Below are 17,894 nucleotides of genomic sequence, written 5' to 3'. Positions count from 1 at the left end.
CGGGGTTGTCGCCTCCGACCAGGTCGTACTCCGTCGCATTACGATGATGACAGCTGTAAGAGGACAGTGAACATTCATTAACAGCACATTAATGTACGCATAACCGTGTCAGCCAAACAGGAGAAAGTGAGGCTCACTGAGACAGTCTTGATTAGTCTTGTTTTTCTCTCTCTCTCTTGAGTTATCCATGAATATCATTTAATATATTCATTAAAGGACTCTGCTGAATTGGTTATCAATTTCACGATTGTAAATATCATTTTAAATAGGAGCTTCGGCTCAGGATTTACACTGCTTCACTCACAGCTGGAAAACCACCCAGTTTCCTAACTCAGGAACATTTAATCACTCAGACTGTTGTGCAACAAACTGTTAAAGAGTAACTCCAGCTTGGAAAAATACAGAAATGTTCAGTGTTTACATCTTATTGAAAACGATAGGATATAAATAAAATAAAATAAAAATGGGGGGGGGGGGGCAAATGCTTTCAGAGCCAAAGACACGAAGACATTTTAGGCTTATCAGAATGGGATTGTTTTTTGTTTCTTTTGAAGTTACTCTGTACAAAAATAAAACTTAAAAGTATTTAGATGTCGTCAGAATTATTAGAAAATGTAAAAAAAATAAAAAAAATAAAAACACCTAAAGACAGCTAAACTGATAAGAATTCGCGTTCTCGCTGTGACTTGTCCTTTCGTGACAGATTTGAGTTGTCTTGGATGCGTCTCTATGAGCTTTCTGGCTTCCTCCTCCGCTCCATCCGTGTTGCTTTCCAGTTCCTCCAGCTGAAACGCAACCATAAAAGCGCGACGCTACCGCCGACGCGCTTGATCTGGGAATCTTTTTCCAAAAGCTTTCGGATTTTCTTTTCGAGGTGTGAAGAGCTGATGATATCACTGAGGTCCACACAGGTTCTCCTGTTTCAGCTAATGAGCTCTTTAACCCCTTCAGGACTCTTGGACACCTTTCTGACAATTGCACCTATCAAGCTTGAACACCCGGTTTTACCTGACTGATCTCGATTGAAGTGTGTGGGACGTGTCGTATTGTTTGCGTAAATTATTTTAATAACCCTGTCTAATATCTAATTCAGTTTTCCTCCCGACGACTCTACCTCAAAGCTTCACGAGCCGCTCCTCGGCGTTCACGACAGCAGCTGTGACATCTGATCTGCCGGTTTTAGCATTAGTGGACTAGCATTCGCAATTCTGAGCATGTCTAAATATATTTCATTTCTGTAGAGAGTCACTTCAAAACGTGCAGAAAAAAAAAAAAAAAAAAAAAAAAAAACATCCCGTTCTAATATACTTAAATCTGATGTCGCAATATAGCATGACGAGAAATAATAACTGAGGTGTGAATACTTTCTGGAGGCACGGCACATGCACTCATTTACATGCAGTAGAATTGTCCCCATTTGTTTTCCCATTCTGACAGCAACAACATTAGAAGCCTGAAGTTAAAGGAAGTGAAAGTCACTAAAAATAGGCTGCGGTTGTGAAGGTTCGCTGAAAACATACCAGTTACCACTCAGCTTGCAGAATCCTGTCAGAGGATTTAAGTAGACATAAATGGGCCAGCCATAAGCAGCTACAGCGAACTGCATGTAATGTGCTGCTTTCTCAAGCTCGCTCTCCAGATCTTCTCTCTGTGTACACACACACACACACACAAAAAAACAACAACTATATTCCAAGAAACCATATTCCACAGTATACAGTACATACTGGTTTAGTACTGGTTTGATTGTTATTTATTTAACCCGCTACTGTATGAAGTACTATATTATATAAACATTATTTATTACATTTTTTTTCAAATTAATTTATTTAGTTAATTAAGTAATAAAAATATTTGGGAAGAAAAGTTTTGGGGTAGCTGATAAACTGTTGTCGTTTGGCAACAATGTGCAGTGGTGGAAATTATCCTGTCGTGACATATAACACAAAATGTATGAGATTTATCGCATTATTAAATTTTACCAATTGACAGAAGACTCAAAATATATAAACCTGTTTAAATGACGACAAATCGATGTTAAAGGGATCGTTCAGCCGAAAATGAAAATTCTGTCATCATTTACTCACCCTCCTGTCGTTCCAAACCTGTATGCATTGCGTTCTTCTGAAGAACACAAACGAAGATATTTTGAAGAATGCCGGTAACCAAAAAGGGTTTTTGGAGCCCAGTGAGGTCTCAAAATATCCGAGACGTTTCTCGAGACATGTTCTTTTATGTTCCAGAGAAGAAAGTCAGTCATGCAGTTTTGGAACAATACGAGGGTGAGGAAATGATGACAGAGTTTTCATTTTTGGCTGAACAATCCCTTTTGACATATCTCTGATAGACTTTCAATTTTCGTCCTTGAGATAGTTTTGCCACCCTGTCCAGGGTGTACCCCGCCTCGTGCCCGATGCTCCCTGGGATAGGCTCCAGGTTCCCAGTGACCCTGAAAAGGATTAAGCGGTATAGAAGATGGATGGATATTTGCCTAAATATTGAAAAATTGATCAAATTTTGAGAGCCCTCCGATGATGGCCTTCATCATGCCATGTGACTGCAGAAAAGTAAAATTGCAGACAGCACTTCCTTCTCATGTAACATGGCTTTTTTTTTTTTTGTTATGTCAAAGTTAAATCCCCAGTCTTCCAGTTACATAGGAAAATAGTAGGGTTTTTTTTATTATTATTATTTCCTACCAAAAAAAATTGGGGATAAATTAATAGTTGCCATATTGCAACACCATGCAGTAAACAGTTAAGCATTCTGTACTTGTCTCTTTATTTATTTATTTATTTACTTATTATAGTCTTTGAGAGTTGTGGACACATAAGCCACCATATCTATAAATATAAATATATAAATGTTTGGGTTTTTTAAGTTTATTTTAAATACATAAACATTTTAGATCAGCATCTTGGACTGACACAAAACCTCTCTATAATGCTTGTAAAAGAACGGTAAACGAGTATAGTTCTACAGTAGCTGTTAGTTAGCATCGAACATGGGTTGTTCATGTAGTTTTGGTAGTGTAGCTTCCGGCACCTTATTCCAAATCATCCCACTGCCACATGAGGCTTGATATAAGGGGGAAAGAGGAAAACATTTTCAGGCTGGGAACTTGCGAGCCATGGCCTGGTACCAATCCGAAGTGCAGTGGGCAAAATGGCAGTGAAGAAAACCTACACAGCTGTGAGCAAACTCTCTACAAATCTATCGGTAAAACTTTGCTCCGCCACTGTTTAAATCCAACACCCGCCCTCCCTTACTTCCTGTTTCAAAAGGAGCATACCGAATCGAATCATAGCTCTCAAGCTGTTCCACGGGCGCTTTACACTGGACCAGTTACAGATAAGCAAACTCACTATGGGGGATGAGGGACTGTGGGAAATAACGTCTTCCGGGTCTTTGCACTGCTGCATTTTGTCCTGCTCTTGATGTAGAAGGGCCAGACCTGCAGCAATGTCACTGGGCACCAGGTCCGTGTCCTAGACAGAGGAATGCTGTGAACAATTCCGTCTTGGGCATTTTAACACAAGCGAGCAAATAAAAAAACAAAAACAACACGTCGTCTAGACACAGCTTCCGAGCTCACCGAGAAGAAATCGCTGATGAGCTGGGAGATGCTGGAGAAAGCCGCTCTGTGGTTGTCGTCCTGAGGCAGGTGGCAGCACAGCAGACGCAGCCGGCTCTCCCACACACGTACGGCCAGCGAGCGCGCCGTGTAAAAGAGCTGCGAGGACTCGTTACTTTCCAGATCCCTCAAGCCCAAAGGCTCGGCCGTCACATGAGGATGCCGTAGGCTGCCCAGCGGGTCGAACACAACCAGCACACCCACCACCATGGAGATAAAGATGATCCAGCTAGAGAAGAGGACAAGAGCAGATGTCTGTCTTATGAATCATAATGTGTGTGAAGTGTCTACAGCACTTATAAAATATTAACCGCATGACTTTTTCAAATTCGAAGCAATAGTAGTCCTGTTCGGGTCAAAAGTCATAAAGCAGATTGGTTCACTGATAAAAAGCTATACGCAACCAGCGGTACTCATCAACCGTTCAAGGAACGTGTATGGCTTCTTCACGTTATTGATTTTACTGTGAAATCCAATTTATCATGTAATGACGGTCGGCTTTTCACCCACCTAACGATCACGGTACTAACAACGAGCCCAACTTCAGCCGGTTCGCATCCTGTACTGTAATTGGACACCCACACGGCTCCCAGACAGGCCCACACAAACTCGGGGAGGAAAAGGAATCCACGAACATACACCAGGACCGGCATCGAGCGTCGAGGACCTGGGTTCATTATGGTACCTTAGATCAAGAAACAAAAGAAGAGCACGTTCATTTTATTTATTAACAACTGACACTGTCGTGAAGCTGCACTGAAGAAACCCAGCTGTGGTTGTCGATTTAGATTCCTAGTGAGTGAATCAGAGGCGACTCCCTCAGAAAGCATCAGGGAGAAACCATACGAGGAACCGGACTCGAAAGGGAACCGGGTCTTCTTCTGGACGACTAGAAATCAGTAGGTGCGGAAGATTAAAGACAAAACAGCATGTTCAGTACGGAGAATCCTGGGACGGTCTTTATGGATTCTTACCTTGCGCGCTGACGTAAACGACCGCACACAAGGTCACTATGATGACGCCGAGCAGCACGAGGAGAACGACAAGGTAGCCGTGAAGAACGGAACCTCCATGACAGTCAAACTTTCCTTTGCGGGTGACGTACAGAGCTAGGGTCCCAATCCACCTAGGAGAAAAGAAAGACATGTTTTATTCACCTGATGAGAACAGTAATCTGTGCACACTTGGAGACGAAACTGAGTTCATGATTAAACCCCATACACATTATACTTACCAGACAAGCCTAATAAACAACTCAAATGCTCCTGGCAATACAAGATCGTCACTTGCGATGACCCATCGCCGACCAAACACGACCATGCCCGGCATGCTGACCCGGCAGTGAAAGCTAGCTGTGTGGTAATGTAGGATTATGAAACCTCGCCACCGCCCAAACACAGATCAGTGCAAGTCCTTAACCCCAACCCTGATCCCAACCCTGATCCGAATCCTTCAGAGCTTATTGCTAACTGGACCGCAAACAAAAAAACAGCATTTTGAGCATTTCAGTGCTTTTACCAACCCATCCAGCTAGTGCTAGGAATCACACATCAACAGCTTCAACGGACTGTCAGTGACGTGTAGTAAGTTAGCAAGAGAAACTAACCCGACCCGTATTTAAACATACTTCGAAACATACTATTCGTGAAGAAAAGACAGAAAGAAGTTCACGTTTCTTGTGAATGATGATTTAAAGAGCTCGCACGTCAGGACGCGACACTCCGCGAGCTCTCCCGGTTCTGAGTAACAGCGGATGACGTCATTGTTGTTTTCCTTTTTTCTTCTTCTTTTTTTTTTTTGTATAGGTGCAACACTTGAAAACCTCCGACGGATTTCAGCACTCTGTAGAATAGTTCCGAGAAGTATTTAGTGTATAAAAATAATAATAATAATAATAATTCAAATAATAATAATAATAATAATAATTCAAATAATAACAACAACAACAATAAATCGATCAATTAATTAATTAATTAATAAAGCAATCCCTAATGATGATGATGACAATAAAACAGTTACTGACGATGGTGAATAAATAATAAACTATCAGTCTATCAAACTAGCTACAGTTGGGGTCACAAGTTGATACTTTAATAATTATTAACTTGTTAATAATGTAAATAATAATAATAATAATAATAATAATAATAATAATAATAAATAAGAGAAATCATAAAAATTGCAATTCGTTTTGTATTTAGTTTTGCCCTGAATAAACTATTTCACATAACAGATGTTTACATATAGTCCACAAGACACAATAATAACTGAATTTACACAAATGAACCAGCTGATTGGTGATATTGGGGTGAAATTATGTAGAAGATGCTGGAAAAGTAAAGAATGTGCAGGACCTGGAGGATTCTTCTGAAGAACAGTGGGGCGGTTTAACTGCTCAGGACAAACAAGGGACTCATGAAGAACTCTCACGAAACATAAACACAGTCGCTGATCATCCAGGTGACGACACACGGGATTAATAATAAAGTGTAATGTAAACTTAAATAGGTTAATTTGTGTAAATTCAGTTATTATTGTGTCTCGTGGATTATATGTAAACATATGTTATGTGAAACAGCTTATACAAGGCAGAACTAAATAAAAAATTAACTGCAATTTTTATGATCCCTCTTATTATTTTTTTTAAAAACATTATTAATATTTTGCAGATTCTGCCAGGTGTATGAAACCTTATGACCACAAATGTATCTATGCTATACTGTTATGTGGACACCTGATTATGTATATATTCTGTTATATACAGTGGGGGAAATAAGTATTGAACGCGTTGACATTTTTTTTCAGTAAATATATTTCCAATGAGGGTATTCACATGAAACTTTCACCAGACATCAGTATTAACTCAAGAAATCTGCAAATATAAAGAATTCACAACAGTAAAGTCCATAAATTAAGGAAAAAAGTACTGAACACGCTAACTGAAATGTATTTAATACTTAGTGGAGAAGCCTTTGTTTGTAATGACAGCTTCAAGACGCTTCCTGTATGAAGAAATTAATGGGCCGCAGTATTCAGGTGTGATTGTGGTTCATTCTTCTAAACATATTATCTTTAAATCTTGCCTCACCTTGCGTTGGAGAACTGCTTTTTCTTAGCATGTCCAATACTTTTTTTCTCTCTCATTCCACATAACTTTATTTATGGACTTTAATGTCATGAATTCTTTATATTTTCAGATTTCTTGAGTTAATACTGATGTCTGGTGAACATTATGTGAATGGCCTCATTGGAAATATATTTACTGAAAACATTTTTGACACGTCCAATACTTATTTCCCCCCACTGAACGTTTATGGACTCCTGATTGATCACCACATCCATACGTGGTTGTTCTCCAAACTGCTGCTAGAAAGTTCAAAGCACAAAATCGCAGAGGATGTCTTTGTACATTTTAGCATTACAATTTCCCTTCACGGGAACCAAAAGGGGCGCAAACATAACCACGCCCCTGTGCACAAAGCGAGCTCCATGGAGACATGGTTTGACAAGTTTGGAGTGGAAGAACTGAAGTGTCCTGCACAGAGCCCTGACCTCAACCCCACTGAACACCTCTGCGATGAACTGTAACGCATACTGAACCCCAGACCTCCTCTTCTAACATCAGCGTCTGACCTCACTAATGCTCTTGTATCTGAATGAGCACAAATCCCCACAGCCACGCTCCTAAATCTAGTGGAAAGCCTTCCCGGAAGAGAGGAGGTTATTATAACAGCAAAGAAGGACTAAATCTAGAATGGGATGTTCAACAAAACATACGGGTGTGATGGTCAGGTGTCCTTTGGTCATATAGTGTGCCTGTCTATCTATCGATCATCAAACACAATGATAGCACTTTTTCAGTATTTCATAAAACATACATTTTTATAAATCTATTTACAAATAACTGACAGATAATACTTCCTAACTACCTAGATTGTCCAGTTATAGTGCAAATATCAAAAGTCTCCATTACCTTCATGTTATTACGTACCTAGTATATCCTAGTTGCTAGTAGGCAGCAGTATATAAGGGACAGACTGGCAGATAGTCCAATTTCAGCAGCTTTGCATTTCTTCTTTGCATTACAAAGCACCGGTTCTCCGTTTTTGAATGTCACATCAATTCAGGACAAGAATACACCACAGCCTACAACATTCGTTCCCATATAAATCCATGGTACGCCACATATGGAATCCACAACCTGAAAACTCTTGGGGCTTATAAAATATTAACCACCAACAGATTGTGTGTGAAACATTTATTTTAGTAAAAACACAGCAAAACAAATTCTCTCTCAAATGATCTTTATTTGAGATACATGTCGTGAAGATTAATAAAATAAAAATAAAAAGTTCAGCAAAAAAAAAAAAAAACCATAAAGAAGAATCAGAATTCAGAAATTAAAAGAAAATCAAACACCACTCAATAAACTCTTAACCCAAACTGCAACAATGCCCATCCCTCAGAGATTACAAATAAAACTCATCATATAAGGAAAACTCGATATACAAATCATGCTTTACAGCTCTATGGACAACGTCGGTCAAAATAATCATTCAAAAAAAATGTTCAAAGCATAAAAATACGTTGAAAAATAAAATCATCAGTGAATCACGTTATATGCCACCTTGATAAAACTGAACTAAATTTTCATACACCAGACTTTTAGATCAACCGGATGAGATGCAAGTCAGCTCACGTAATTTGCCATTAGACGCGGGAAAGCAAATATAATGCATAATTCGAGTAAAATAAAAACGGCCGATTCATAAAATACTGAAAGATAAGGCAGTGTGTCAATAGTGCACGCTAATGTTCACTCTCACATCGCTACACACTCGATTTTTCCGAAGCGGTGAAGCGTACAAGTTTAGGAAATTGCTTAGAGATAATAAAAAAAAAAAAATTAAAAAAAACCCTGACCAGAGCATGAGGTAAACCTTTATACTAAGATCAGCCTTCATTAAAACAGAGATAACACGGAGTAATTCATCCAGCCGAGTCGTCTCTGCAGTTGCAATAAATGAATGTACCATATTTTCCAGAAAATAAGTCGCTCGAGTCCAAAACCCTACATCACTTGAATGCGCATTTACGTAAGCAGGCATGTTTGTATCACAGAACGCCTCACGTTAGAAACCGTCATCACTATAACAATGTTTAGTTTCTTTTGCTGGGGTTCAGTATTACGTCCCTTACGGATGTATCACGGTTGAACGTTACATTTCCGTAAATGCTGAAACTCCTCGTTTACGTTCTTTCGTAGCTCTCGCACGCCTCCTGCTTCCGTATCTCTTCGCCGTGCTGAGGATAAGCGTTCTCAGTTTGCACGCAATTCTGCGATTTCTAAATCACCATGACGATAACATTTTTGCTTACCGGCGTGATCGTATCGTTCCCCGTATCTTCAGGTAACTACCGGAGTGACACACCAACCGTAAAATCTCATACACCGCAACCGGGCTTTTAGGGAGCACCGATTGCGTCTCACGCTCTAGAAAACATGGTACATTCGTTCAAAACTCCAGACATTTTCCAAACAGACAAACACCCCGCGTAAGAATAATCCCCGCCGACCGTCACACACCGACACATTTCCTGCATTTTACAGCGTTTTATGCTGGCACAAGCCGAATTGAAGTGATATTTCCGATAGAAAATGGTTCCTTTCTTTTATCATAATAAGTAATAAAAATGAAACATTAAAAAAAATTTTAAAAAATTGAAAAAAATGGTAAAGACGTGTAAAACGTGGATACTGGAGGAGTTGTGCGATTACCACAGTTTGAATCCAGAACTGTCCCGGAGCTGGTCAGGGTTTGAAGAAAAGAACGGATCCACGTTGTACTCCTCGGGCATCTTACACCGACGTGGCATCAGCGGTGTCCTGCGCTTCCACGCAACCGCTAAAGCTCTGTCTCTAGCACACGATTAAGCTGGCAAACTCAGCTTCTTCCCTTTCAACACTATCAACAACAAGACAGACATATTAAGGATTCAAAAGAACAACAATATCTTCACTTCATGCCCCCTCGCTCCCCCATATACCGATTAACGTGGTGACCATTTATACAGGAGCTCATGCGCTTCTTTGTAACCTTTAGAAGCTCTGTATAGCTTTCAATTCACGCCCAAGCGTCAGGAAAAAAATCAAACCAGACACATGGAGGGGAATCCAGCTCAAGAAGTCTGGTAGCGTGCGGGTTTTTTGCTAGGACGTGCTCGAAACTCTGGTAGTCGCTTACCTTTTGTTACGTAGAGATAGAAGAAATCACAGTAAAGGATTGTCTGAACGACGCCTGCAACGACGGCGATCATGTCGAAGAAGCCTTCAAAGTAGAAGCGCCAGATCCAGTTGATGAGGTACAGAGCGCGATAGAGCCCCAGGAAGAACAGGTAATGCGTGGTGATGGTCTCAGCTTCCCCGGTCTTACTGATCATAAAGAGCTGAGGAAGGATGGCCACCGACTCCAAGTAGATGGAGAAAGTCCACAGGATCTACAGCAGGAAAAACAAAACTCGAGTTTAAATACAGCATACCCTGGTCGGCTTCCCCGCACGACTCGGTCGTGTATTTAGCCCTGTTCCGTTGTACATGCAGGGAGGTGAGGTGATGAATTTATTACCGACGTCTCTTTGGGGATTTTAGTTCTGTCCAAAGACATCAGATCAGGGTGCGTCTCAAATCGGCTTCCAAGAGTTCAGCAGTCAGGGCACTGATCGGCGAGTCGACCCGTTTTAAGGATCGTCTCAATATCCAAATTCTTCCAGTGCACTGGAACGTTCCCTTACAGGAAATGACGCCATAAAGCCGCTCAGCACGAAAACAACGGCGGACGCGCTCGCAGCTAACTTCCTCTACAAATGCGAGTTGCTTCTTATCGTCGTTGTGGCTCTCCGATGATTACGTACGCTAGCAAATTTGACCTTTATTTGGTGTTCTATATACGGTTTGTTCGAGTCTTACGCCTTTAAAGGTTTAATGGATTAAAATAAATACACTAGCTAGCGTACGATCCTGCTTGAAGTACCATGACACAACGGTGTGTGATTAAGCGAACGAATTTATGTCGTATAATGTCTGACAGGTATCAGTCCTGCCTGTTGATAAACGGCAGTGGTGATGTACAACGCGAGTACGTGGTCACGTCACCGGAAATCGAATCATCGGTGTCCCGGTGTGTAGTGAGTCAGGGTCGTTACCCGCACCCGAACTCATGTACACGATTTACCGATTCACGACCTAGAGAGCTGATCGAGACGCACCCTTAGTCTGTGTGCACGTGTCTGGAAAGACTGCGCCGTATTTACCGTCCATAATATTACCAGTATACATATTGACATGTTGGTAAAGATTCCATTATATCCAATGGGAAGAGAGATTTTTTTTGGGGGGGGGTTGGTCTGGAATAAATCCAGGAATTGGTCAGGAAATGAAAGCAAGTACTGACAGAGAGAGAGCGATAAAATACAGACGACTTTTAAAAGGACGTGTCAGAAGCTCTTATTATATTATTGACTTCCTAACACAGATACAGTCTACATCCATCCATCCATTCATTTTCCATACTACTTATCCCAAACAGGGTCACAGGGAGTCTGGAGCCTATCACAGGGCACAATTCACACACTATAGACAATCTGGAAGTGCCAATCAGCCTACAGTGCATGTCTTTGGAGTTGGAGAGGAAACCGAAGTACCCAGAGGAAACATGCATATGGGCCCCCAAACGTGGTGATGCGACTCAAACATGCTAACCACTAAGCCACCTTGCCCCCTAGACTACATATATGTTATGGTCATGCGGCCTATTAAATGTTCAAACGCAACTCGCACGGCCATGCTCATGCATGCACGACCTCAACTCCAAAAGAGTCGGGACGCGGTGTAAAAGGTAAATAAAAACAGAATTCGATGATTTGCAAACCTCATAAACCCATAGCTTATTCACTCTAGAACACAGAAAACACATCGAAATGTTTAACCTGAGGAAACCGAATACAATTTTACGAAAAAAAAATGAAGTAATTTTGAATCTGATGACGTCTCAAAAGACTTGCGATGTTGATTTTCACTCTCGTCCGTCGCGCGCGGAGATCTCTCCAGATTCTCTGAATCTTTTGATGATATTATGTACTGTAGATGATGAGACATTCGTAGTCTGAAATTGTTCCACAAATTGCAGACTGGTCAACCTCTGCCTCTCTAAGATACTCTTTTTATACCCACTCATGTTTCTGACCTGTTGCCAATTATCCTCCAGCTGTTTCTTTTTAATAACACTTACTTTCCCAGCCTTTTGTTGCCCCGTCCCAACTTTTTGCAAATCATCGCATTCTGTTTTTATTTACATAGCGTCCCGAATTTTTCGGGATTGGGGTTGTGGTACACAGTGCGAATCTTTAGTGTCATGACTACGCGTACATTGTGAAGACATTTTTGTCTCTGTAAATGATACACATCATTAATCCTGTGCGAACTGACCCTAAATACCGCAGACATCCTCCGGCTGCATTACTTAAGTGCCAGTTATTTGTTCGGATTAACATGTATCCTATCTGAATAATACTTTGACCTTGTCAAATGAGAGGCCATTTGCAGCACAAAGGAAGGAACGTATAGTGGGAGTGGATTTTGTACAGTAATGTCGGCTTGCTAATTTACTAGTCACCTATCTGCTTTGCTAAATCAGGGGTTCTCAACCTTTTGTAACTAAAGCCCCCCCCACGTCATGTGGTATGCGCCCCCCCATATAGGAGGAGACCAGGTATAATGATTATCTATTCTATATCAAATCTATCTATATATATAACCTGATCTATAATCTGTTTCTGATAGATAGAAAGATTTTTTTTTTGCTTTTTTTTTTTTTTTTTTTTTTTTTTTTTTATAACAGAACTTTTATAAAACTATACAACAGACAGGTAGGGAACATGAATGATGAGAACTCTATGACTACTTTGAACAAGAGAACTAGGTTGTAATAACGTGGACATGTTGCTTTACATTCTAAAAATATCTGCACGTGAATGAGGTAAACTGGGACGAAGGGCGCGTCTCGTTAGCCATGACACTGTTAAATCAATCAGTGGGACACCTGCGCTCGCTTCTCTTTACATTCACGTCTACGTCAGCTGCCGTGCGATCACCGGGATGAGCTGCTCCGGCTCTCGGTCGCTCACTGAACAGAGCAGACGCGGAGAGAGGTGAGAGTGCAGCGGGAAAGCAAGACCTCGCGCTTGCAGGACAGTACTGGAGACATTTGGAAAGTTGCTAAGGTTTGTCCCCCCCCTCAAAAAAAAAGCACTAGATTAAAAAATTTATAAATAACGGTGCTAAAGGGGTCTGAAAAGTCGCTCAGTTGGCAGCACTGGTCTGCACTGACAGCTAGGTAAAAGACAGGATAAGCTCCGCCTCTCCCCAGCAACAAGAAAACACAGAGGGAGAGGGAACGCGGGGTTTTTCATTTATACACATTCTATTTGAAAAGCAATAAAATACACCGAGTGCACAAACGATGCCCTGTCTGTGTGGGGTTTTTTTTAAACAATTTGAGAACTACCGTGCTAAATAGTTGGCATGTTAATTAGTTCGATAGCAATTCCTTTGAAAATTTTTTTTTTTTTAATAAATAAAGAAAAACAAAAACAGCGGAACGTCCAAAAAAATTTCCTCCTCAAAGTAAAAATACGACCGTATGAACATCTTATAAACAGTACTCTGACAGTGTATCTTACCTCCAGAGGAGAGAAGTCGTGGTTGACGAGAAAAGCGAGGCCACCTACAGGGACGACCAGGAACTCCACCCTGAAAGTGTCATGATTGCCATCATAGGTGGCTTTGAACTTGGCATACATCAGGTACACTGTGGCATACGAACATCCGACGTAGATGATCTGCACCAAAAGAAATCAAATAAATAAATAAAGATACCGGGACACACACGTTATAATGCAAAAGCAGTTGGGATTTGAAGGAACGCGTCGACATTTCCCAACGTTGCGACATATTTATTGCTGCAGCGTGTGCAAGAGCGAACTACGTCCTGACGGAGACGGACTGTGCCAGCTCACCTTCATCGTAGTGTTGTACAGAGAGATAAACGAGGTGAGGAGGTCCAAGTAGCGTGTTGTGAAAACCAATGCAAACAGAAGTTGGCTTTTTCCAGATATACCTGAAAGGTAAGCAAAGACGGTCTCGGAGTTAAGACTCTTCCGACACTCAGAATCACAACGGCGTTACAATGAAACATCTGGTTCGCTCGCAAGGAACCCGAGTGAATAATGTACATTTTTTATACTAGCTAAAATCCGCATGCACGTCTATCAATACTGCTGTGCAATAGTTTGGAGTGCAGTGTATAGTCTGTTGTCTGGATTTGGGTGACATTTGCACTATGGTACTTATCCTCTTGTCTGAGAGAACCATAGTACATTCCTAACAACATACATCGGTCTCTGATGAAAGGAATCAAAGTCGATTTGTCTGGACCGAGCTTAGTTTCAGACTGTGCGATTTCAGCAGTATTTTAAGATTTTAAGAGTACAAGATTTTCCCAATAAAACCTCATAAGTTTACATACACCTGGCAGAATCTGAAAAATTTTAATAATTAAAATAATAATAATAATAATAATAATAATAGAGGGATAAATATTGCATTCAGTCCTGTCCTGAGTAAACTATTTCACATAACAGATGTGTACATATAGTCCACAAGACACAATAAACACAGAATGATATGATATATGATGTCGAGATAAATCTTTTCACACTGAGGACGACTGAGGGACTCGTACACGACTATTACGAAAGGTGCACACGTTCACTGATGATCCAGAAGGTAATACACTAGATTAAGAGCCAGGGGGGTGTAAACTTTTGAACAGGATGATTGTGTGTAAAGAGCTTATTTTTTCCCCCCATTAATACTGCCCTTCGGAAGCTACATATGATATCTACATGCCCCCGAGAAGGCAAAATAATTGACACCGATTAATATCCTCTAACTATAGAATTGTGATTCAAGAAAATTACTTTATGAACGCGGAACATGGGGTCGTGTAAACTGAACGTTCTTCAAAAAAAGTGAGCTCGACACTGTCATAGAGCACATCTGGTTTATTCCATGTTTCGGCATTGCCACTACATGTATTTGTAGCTGTCCACGGAATTTTGCATCATTCTACATCTTCATGCTCCGTATTTTCATCAGTCGTCTTCTTATTGGTCAGTTTTAGGTAAGTGTCATAGCAACGCTCCCTATCTGAGATGTTAAGCAAAATATTGCTTAACTGCCCCAACACTCGGTACGTTTACATGGACAACAATAATCCAGTATTAACCCGGTTAAGACGATACTCTGATTAATAACTAGCATGTAAACAGCGATTATTGATGACCTTAATCCGAATAAAGTCATACTCGAAGTAAACACAAATGGAATTAAGACGTGTGGGGTATTCCTGTTTGAGTCGCGTTACAGACATGTAAACACCTTAATCACGTTATTAACGTCGTGTGGGAGTTTTCACCGCGTTTTGCGACAGGACACGATCACACGGCAGCGCTCGACCGTTTAACAACAGACAAGAGAACACGGCTGCGTCCCAAACCGCGTACTTACCTACTAGAGCTGAGATACATGTATTTCAGCTACTATATAGACGGTAAGTACGTGGATTGGGACGCAGCCCACGGCTTCAAGCAGTCGTCTATTTGTGCGTACGGCATGACGAATAATTAACCGCACTTGAAGCGTCCGTCAAATTAAAAATAAAAACACTCAAAACTGTATACGGTCCCATAACGAAGACCAACTGTATGTCGATACGTGGAATTCTGGAAGGACGTCGGACGGCGTGGCGCGGTGACGTAATGACGTGAGCCGTTAATCGATCTATGTTCTATAACATGTAAAACGGGTACATGAAAGGAGTATTCGAAAAGCGACTCATGTAAACACCTTCATCACAATATTGTCTTATTCAGAATAAGGTCCATGATTAGATTACCGCTGTCCATTACTGCCGAATGTCTTTGGTCACAATTGGATGCCGGTACTCATCATGTTACACGTTCTAAGACCGCTTATCCTACAGGGTCGCGAGGAACCTGGAGCCTATCCCGGGGAGCATGGGGAACAAGGCGGGGTACACTCCGGACCCGATAGAATCCATCACAGGGCACAATCACATACATATTCACACACTACGGATACTTTGGACATGCCAATCAGCCTACCATGCATGTCTTTGGACTGGGGGAGGAAACCCACAGCACGGGACAAGCAAACTCCACACACAGGGCTGCAACAGGAATCGAACCCACAACCCTCGTGGTGTGAGGCGAACGTGCGCCTCAGGCTGAAAATCATGTAGAGTAAAGCCAGCTTTTTTTTTTTTTTTTATTCTCCGACCCTGATCTCTTTATACTAGCATGAGGATGGTCTTAATGGAGACTATAAAGCACTTCTACAAGCCTCCCTAGATAAGCACATCTGCTAAATGCGACGTCGCGTGTAGTACATTATCCACTCCTTTACAAGACTAATCACGGGAAAACTTCACCATGTATTCAGAAAGAGTGAAGAATAAACTTCTACATACACACTACAGTGAGAGAGAGAAACAGTGAGTCACACAGACAAACAAACAGCATTGAAGATAAACTAACTAACTCCACGTTTTTGTTTGCAGTGCTGACTCCAGTGTGCCGGGTAACACATCCTGCCACGTCACAGGATACACAGGACTCCCGAAGCTCAGCACACATCAATGAATGAAGAGAATGAATGAATTTTGATCTGGATCCACTAAATCTGAGCATGCATAATTTAAAAAAAAATACAATAAATAATAATAATGATAGAAAAAGATGCATTTTAAAAATGCATATTATCATGACACGTAAATAATGATAGGATTAAGGCAGGTATGATAGCTGCAGTTTGCTGTGGAAGAGATCTCAGTGCATGAGTGACACAAAACTTCAGTTTCCTAGTCTAGGCACCTGACATACACTACTAAGGTGGAGGAAATGGCACTTGGTAGTGATTCAAGCAAAAGTAAGCACATTTTTACAGTTAAAGAGCTGGCAGTGGCTGAAAGTGTAAGTGAACAGCTTACTAAGTGGATTCACTTACAGCAAATTGAGTGACAGTCTGTGTGAGAGTGTGTGAGAGAGATTGTGTGTGTGCGAGTGAGAGAGTGTGTGTGTGAGAGAGAATGAGTGTGTGTGTGAGAGAGAGAGAGAGAGAGAGAGAATGAGTATGTGTGAGAGAGTGTGTGTGAGAGAGAGAGAGAGAGAGAGAATGAGTGTGTGTGAGAGAGTGTGTGTGAGAGAGTGTGTGTGTGTGAGAGAGAGAATGTGCAGCTGCGGCCTGTACAATCCAGTGAAATGACGAGCTTTAAATCAGATAAGACTTCTCTCACACAGGAAGCCCAACACACACGCTGCCTCTTCGCGTTGCACTGAAAGAGAGCTTGTAAAAACACACCGCTCACCTGCACATGACCTGGTCTTCCATATTTTCAGCAGCAGGATGATGATAGCAGCTAAGTGCGAGAGATCCCCGGTGAGTCTGAAAATATTCATGATTCCGTCCGCAGTGAGAGGAAGAGCGGAGTGAAACCGTGTCCGGGGAAAAGGAAAAACAAACCGAAACGGCTGTAACTCAACAACAACACCAAACACGTCCCAAAAACTGACAGAAAGAGACGGGATTTTCCGCTTCTTCCTGCACTCCCTGGTTGAAAGATGGCGAGAACAGCGCGACGTGGCCCGGGGCGTGGCCAAACACATCACCGACCAATCAAAACACGAGTATGGAAAAGGGGGCGGGGTAGAGTTTATTCGCTGGCGATGTAGCGCATACTTCCATACTAAACAGTAAAGTCAATGGTGGACCGCAACAGAGCTTCCCATACATACTGTTTAGTAGGGAAGCTTAGGACGCACTCATCCAAACCATTACAGGTGCTGTGTCGAACTCCGGCATAGGGATATGGATAGATTCCCCCCTCCCCGCCCCGACAGCAAAAAAAGCGCGCGTGCACGAGAAACTCGCCCCCGTACTATGGAAAGCCCTAAGGCTCAAAACTAACGCTTTTAACGACTTTTATCTGTACAGTGTTGTGTTCCGGAAGTGAAAGGCATATTTCATGACTGTCTAGTTATATTTTGAAAAAAATATGTTTGTTGCGTGTTTTATGTCTTTATTAACACAAACACCTACTGTTATTTCTATCAATAAATAATG

General features: G+C 41.4%; 2 protein-coding genes across 2 annotated transcripts in view; both read right to left on the bottom strand.

Moving 5' to 3' along the window:
* The window catches only part of daglb (diacylglycerol lipase, beta), a 10,837-nt gene extending 5,418 nt beyond the window's left edge, over positions 1-5,419 (bottom strand). The window contains exons 1-7 of the mRNA XM_017483442.2: positions 4,869-5,419; positions 4,609-4,760; positions 4,145-4,319; positions 3,596-3,863; positions 3,366-3,488; positions 1,521-1,648; positions 1-53 (exon numbers count right to left, since the gene is read on the bottom strand). The exon at positions 1-53 is cut by the window's left edge and continues 77 nt beyond it. Coding sequence (XP_017338931.1) covers positions 1-53; positions 1,521-1,648; positions 3,366-3,488; positions 3,596-3,863; positions 4,145-4,319; positions 4,609-4,760; positions 4,869-4,963 — 994 coding nt within the window. The 5' untranslated portion in view covers positions 4,964-5,419. The remainder of the gene's footprint in view (positions 54-1,520; positions 1,649-3,365; positions 3,489-3,595; positions 3,864-4,144; positions 4,320-4,608; positions 4,761-4,868) is intronic.
* Positions 5,420-8,535: 3,116 nt separating this feature from the next.
* On the bottom strand, positions 8,536-17,429 carry kdelr2b (KDEL endoplasmic reticulum protein retention receptor 2b). The gene is made up of 5 exons (XM_017483443.3): positions 17,140-17,429; positions 13,709-13,809; positions 13,373-13,531; positions 9,880-10,132; positions 8,536-9,600 (listed from the first exon to the last, which is right to left on the bottom strand). The coding sequence occupies exons 1-5, from the start codon at positions 17,228-17,230 to the stop codon at positions 9,566-9,568; spliced, it is 639 nt and encodes a 212-aa protein (XP_017338932.2). The 5' UTR covers positions 17,231-17,429; the 3' UTR covers positions 8,536-9,565.
* Between the last annotated feature and the right edge of the window lie 465 nt (positions 17,430-17,894).

Source organism: Ictalurus punctatus, chromosome 13 (assembly GCF_001660625.3).
Source record: "Ictalurus punctatus breed USDA103 chromosome 13, Coco_2.0, whole genome shotgun sequence".
NCBI lineage: Eukaryota > Metazoa > Chordata > Actinopteri > Siluriformes > Ictaluridae > Ictalurus > Ictalurus punctatus.
Note: the sequence above shows the minus strand (reverse complement) of the source record. Positions and strands in the feature narration are given on the sequence as shown.

Bases quoted from the DNA above. Each gene is read 5' to 3' on its own strand.
- kdelr2b (XM_017483443.3), bottom strand. From the start codon at position 17,230: ATGAATATTTTCAGACTCACCGGGGATCTCTCGCACTTAGCTGCTATC. The intron at 13,532-13,708 runs GTGAGCTGGCAC...CTTTTGGTGCAG, and splicing joins TGTACAACACTACGATGAAG to ATCATCTACGTCGGATGTTC. The intron at 9,601-9,879 runs GTAAGCGACTAC...TGTTGTTGATAG, and splicing joins CTATCTCTACGTAACAAAAG to TGTTGAAAGGGAAGAAGCTG.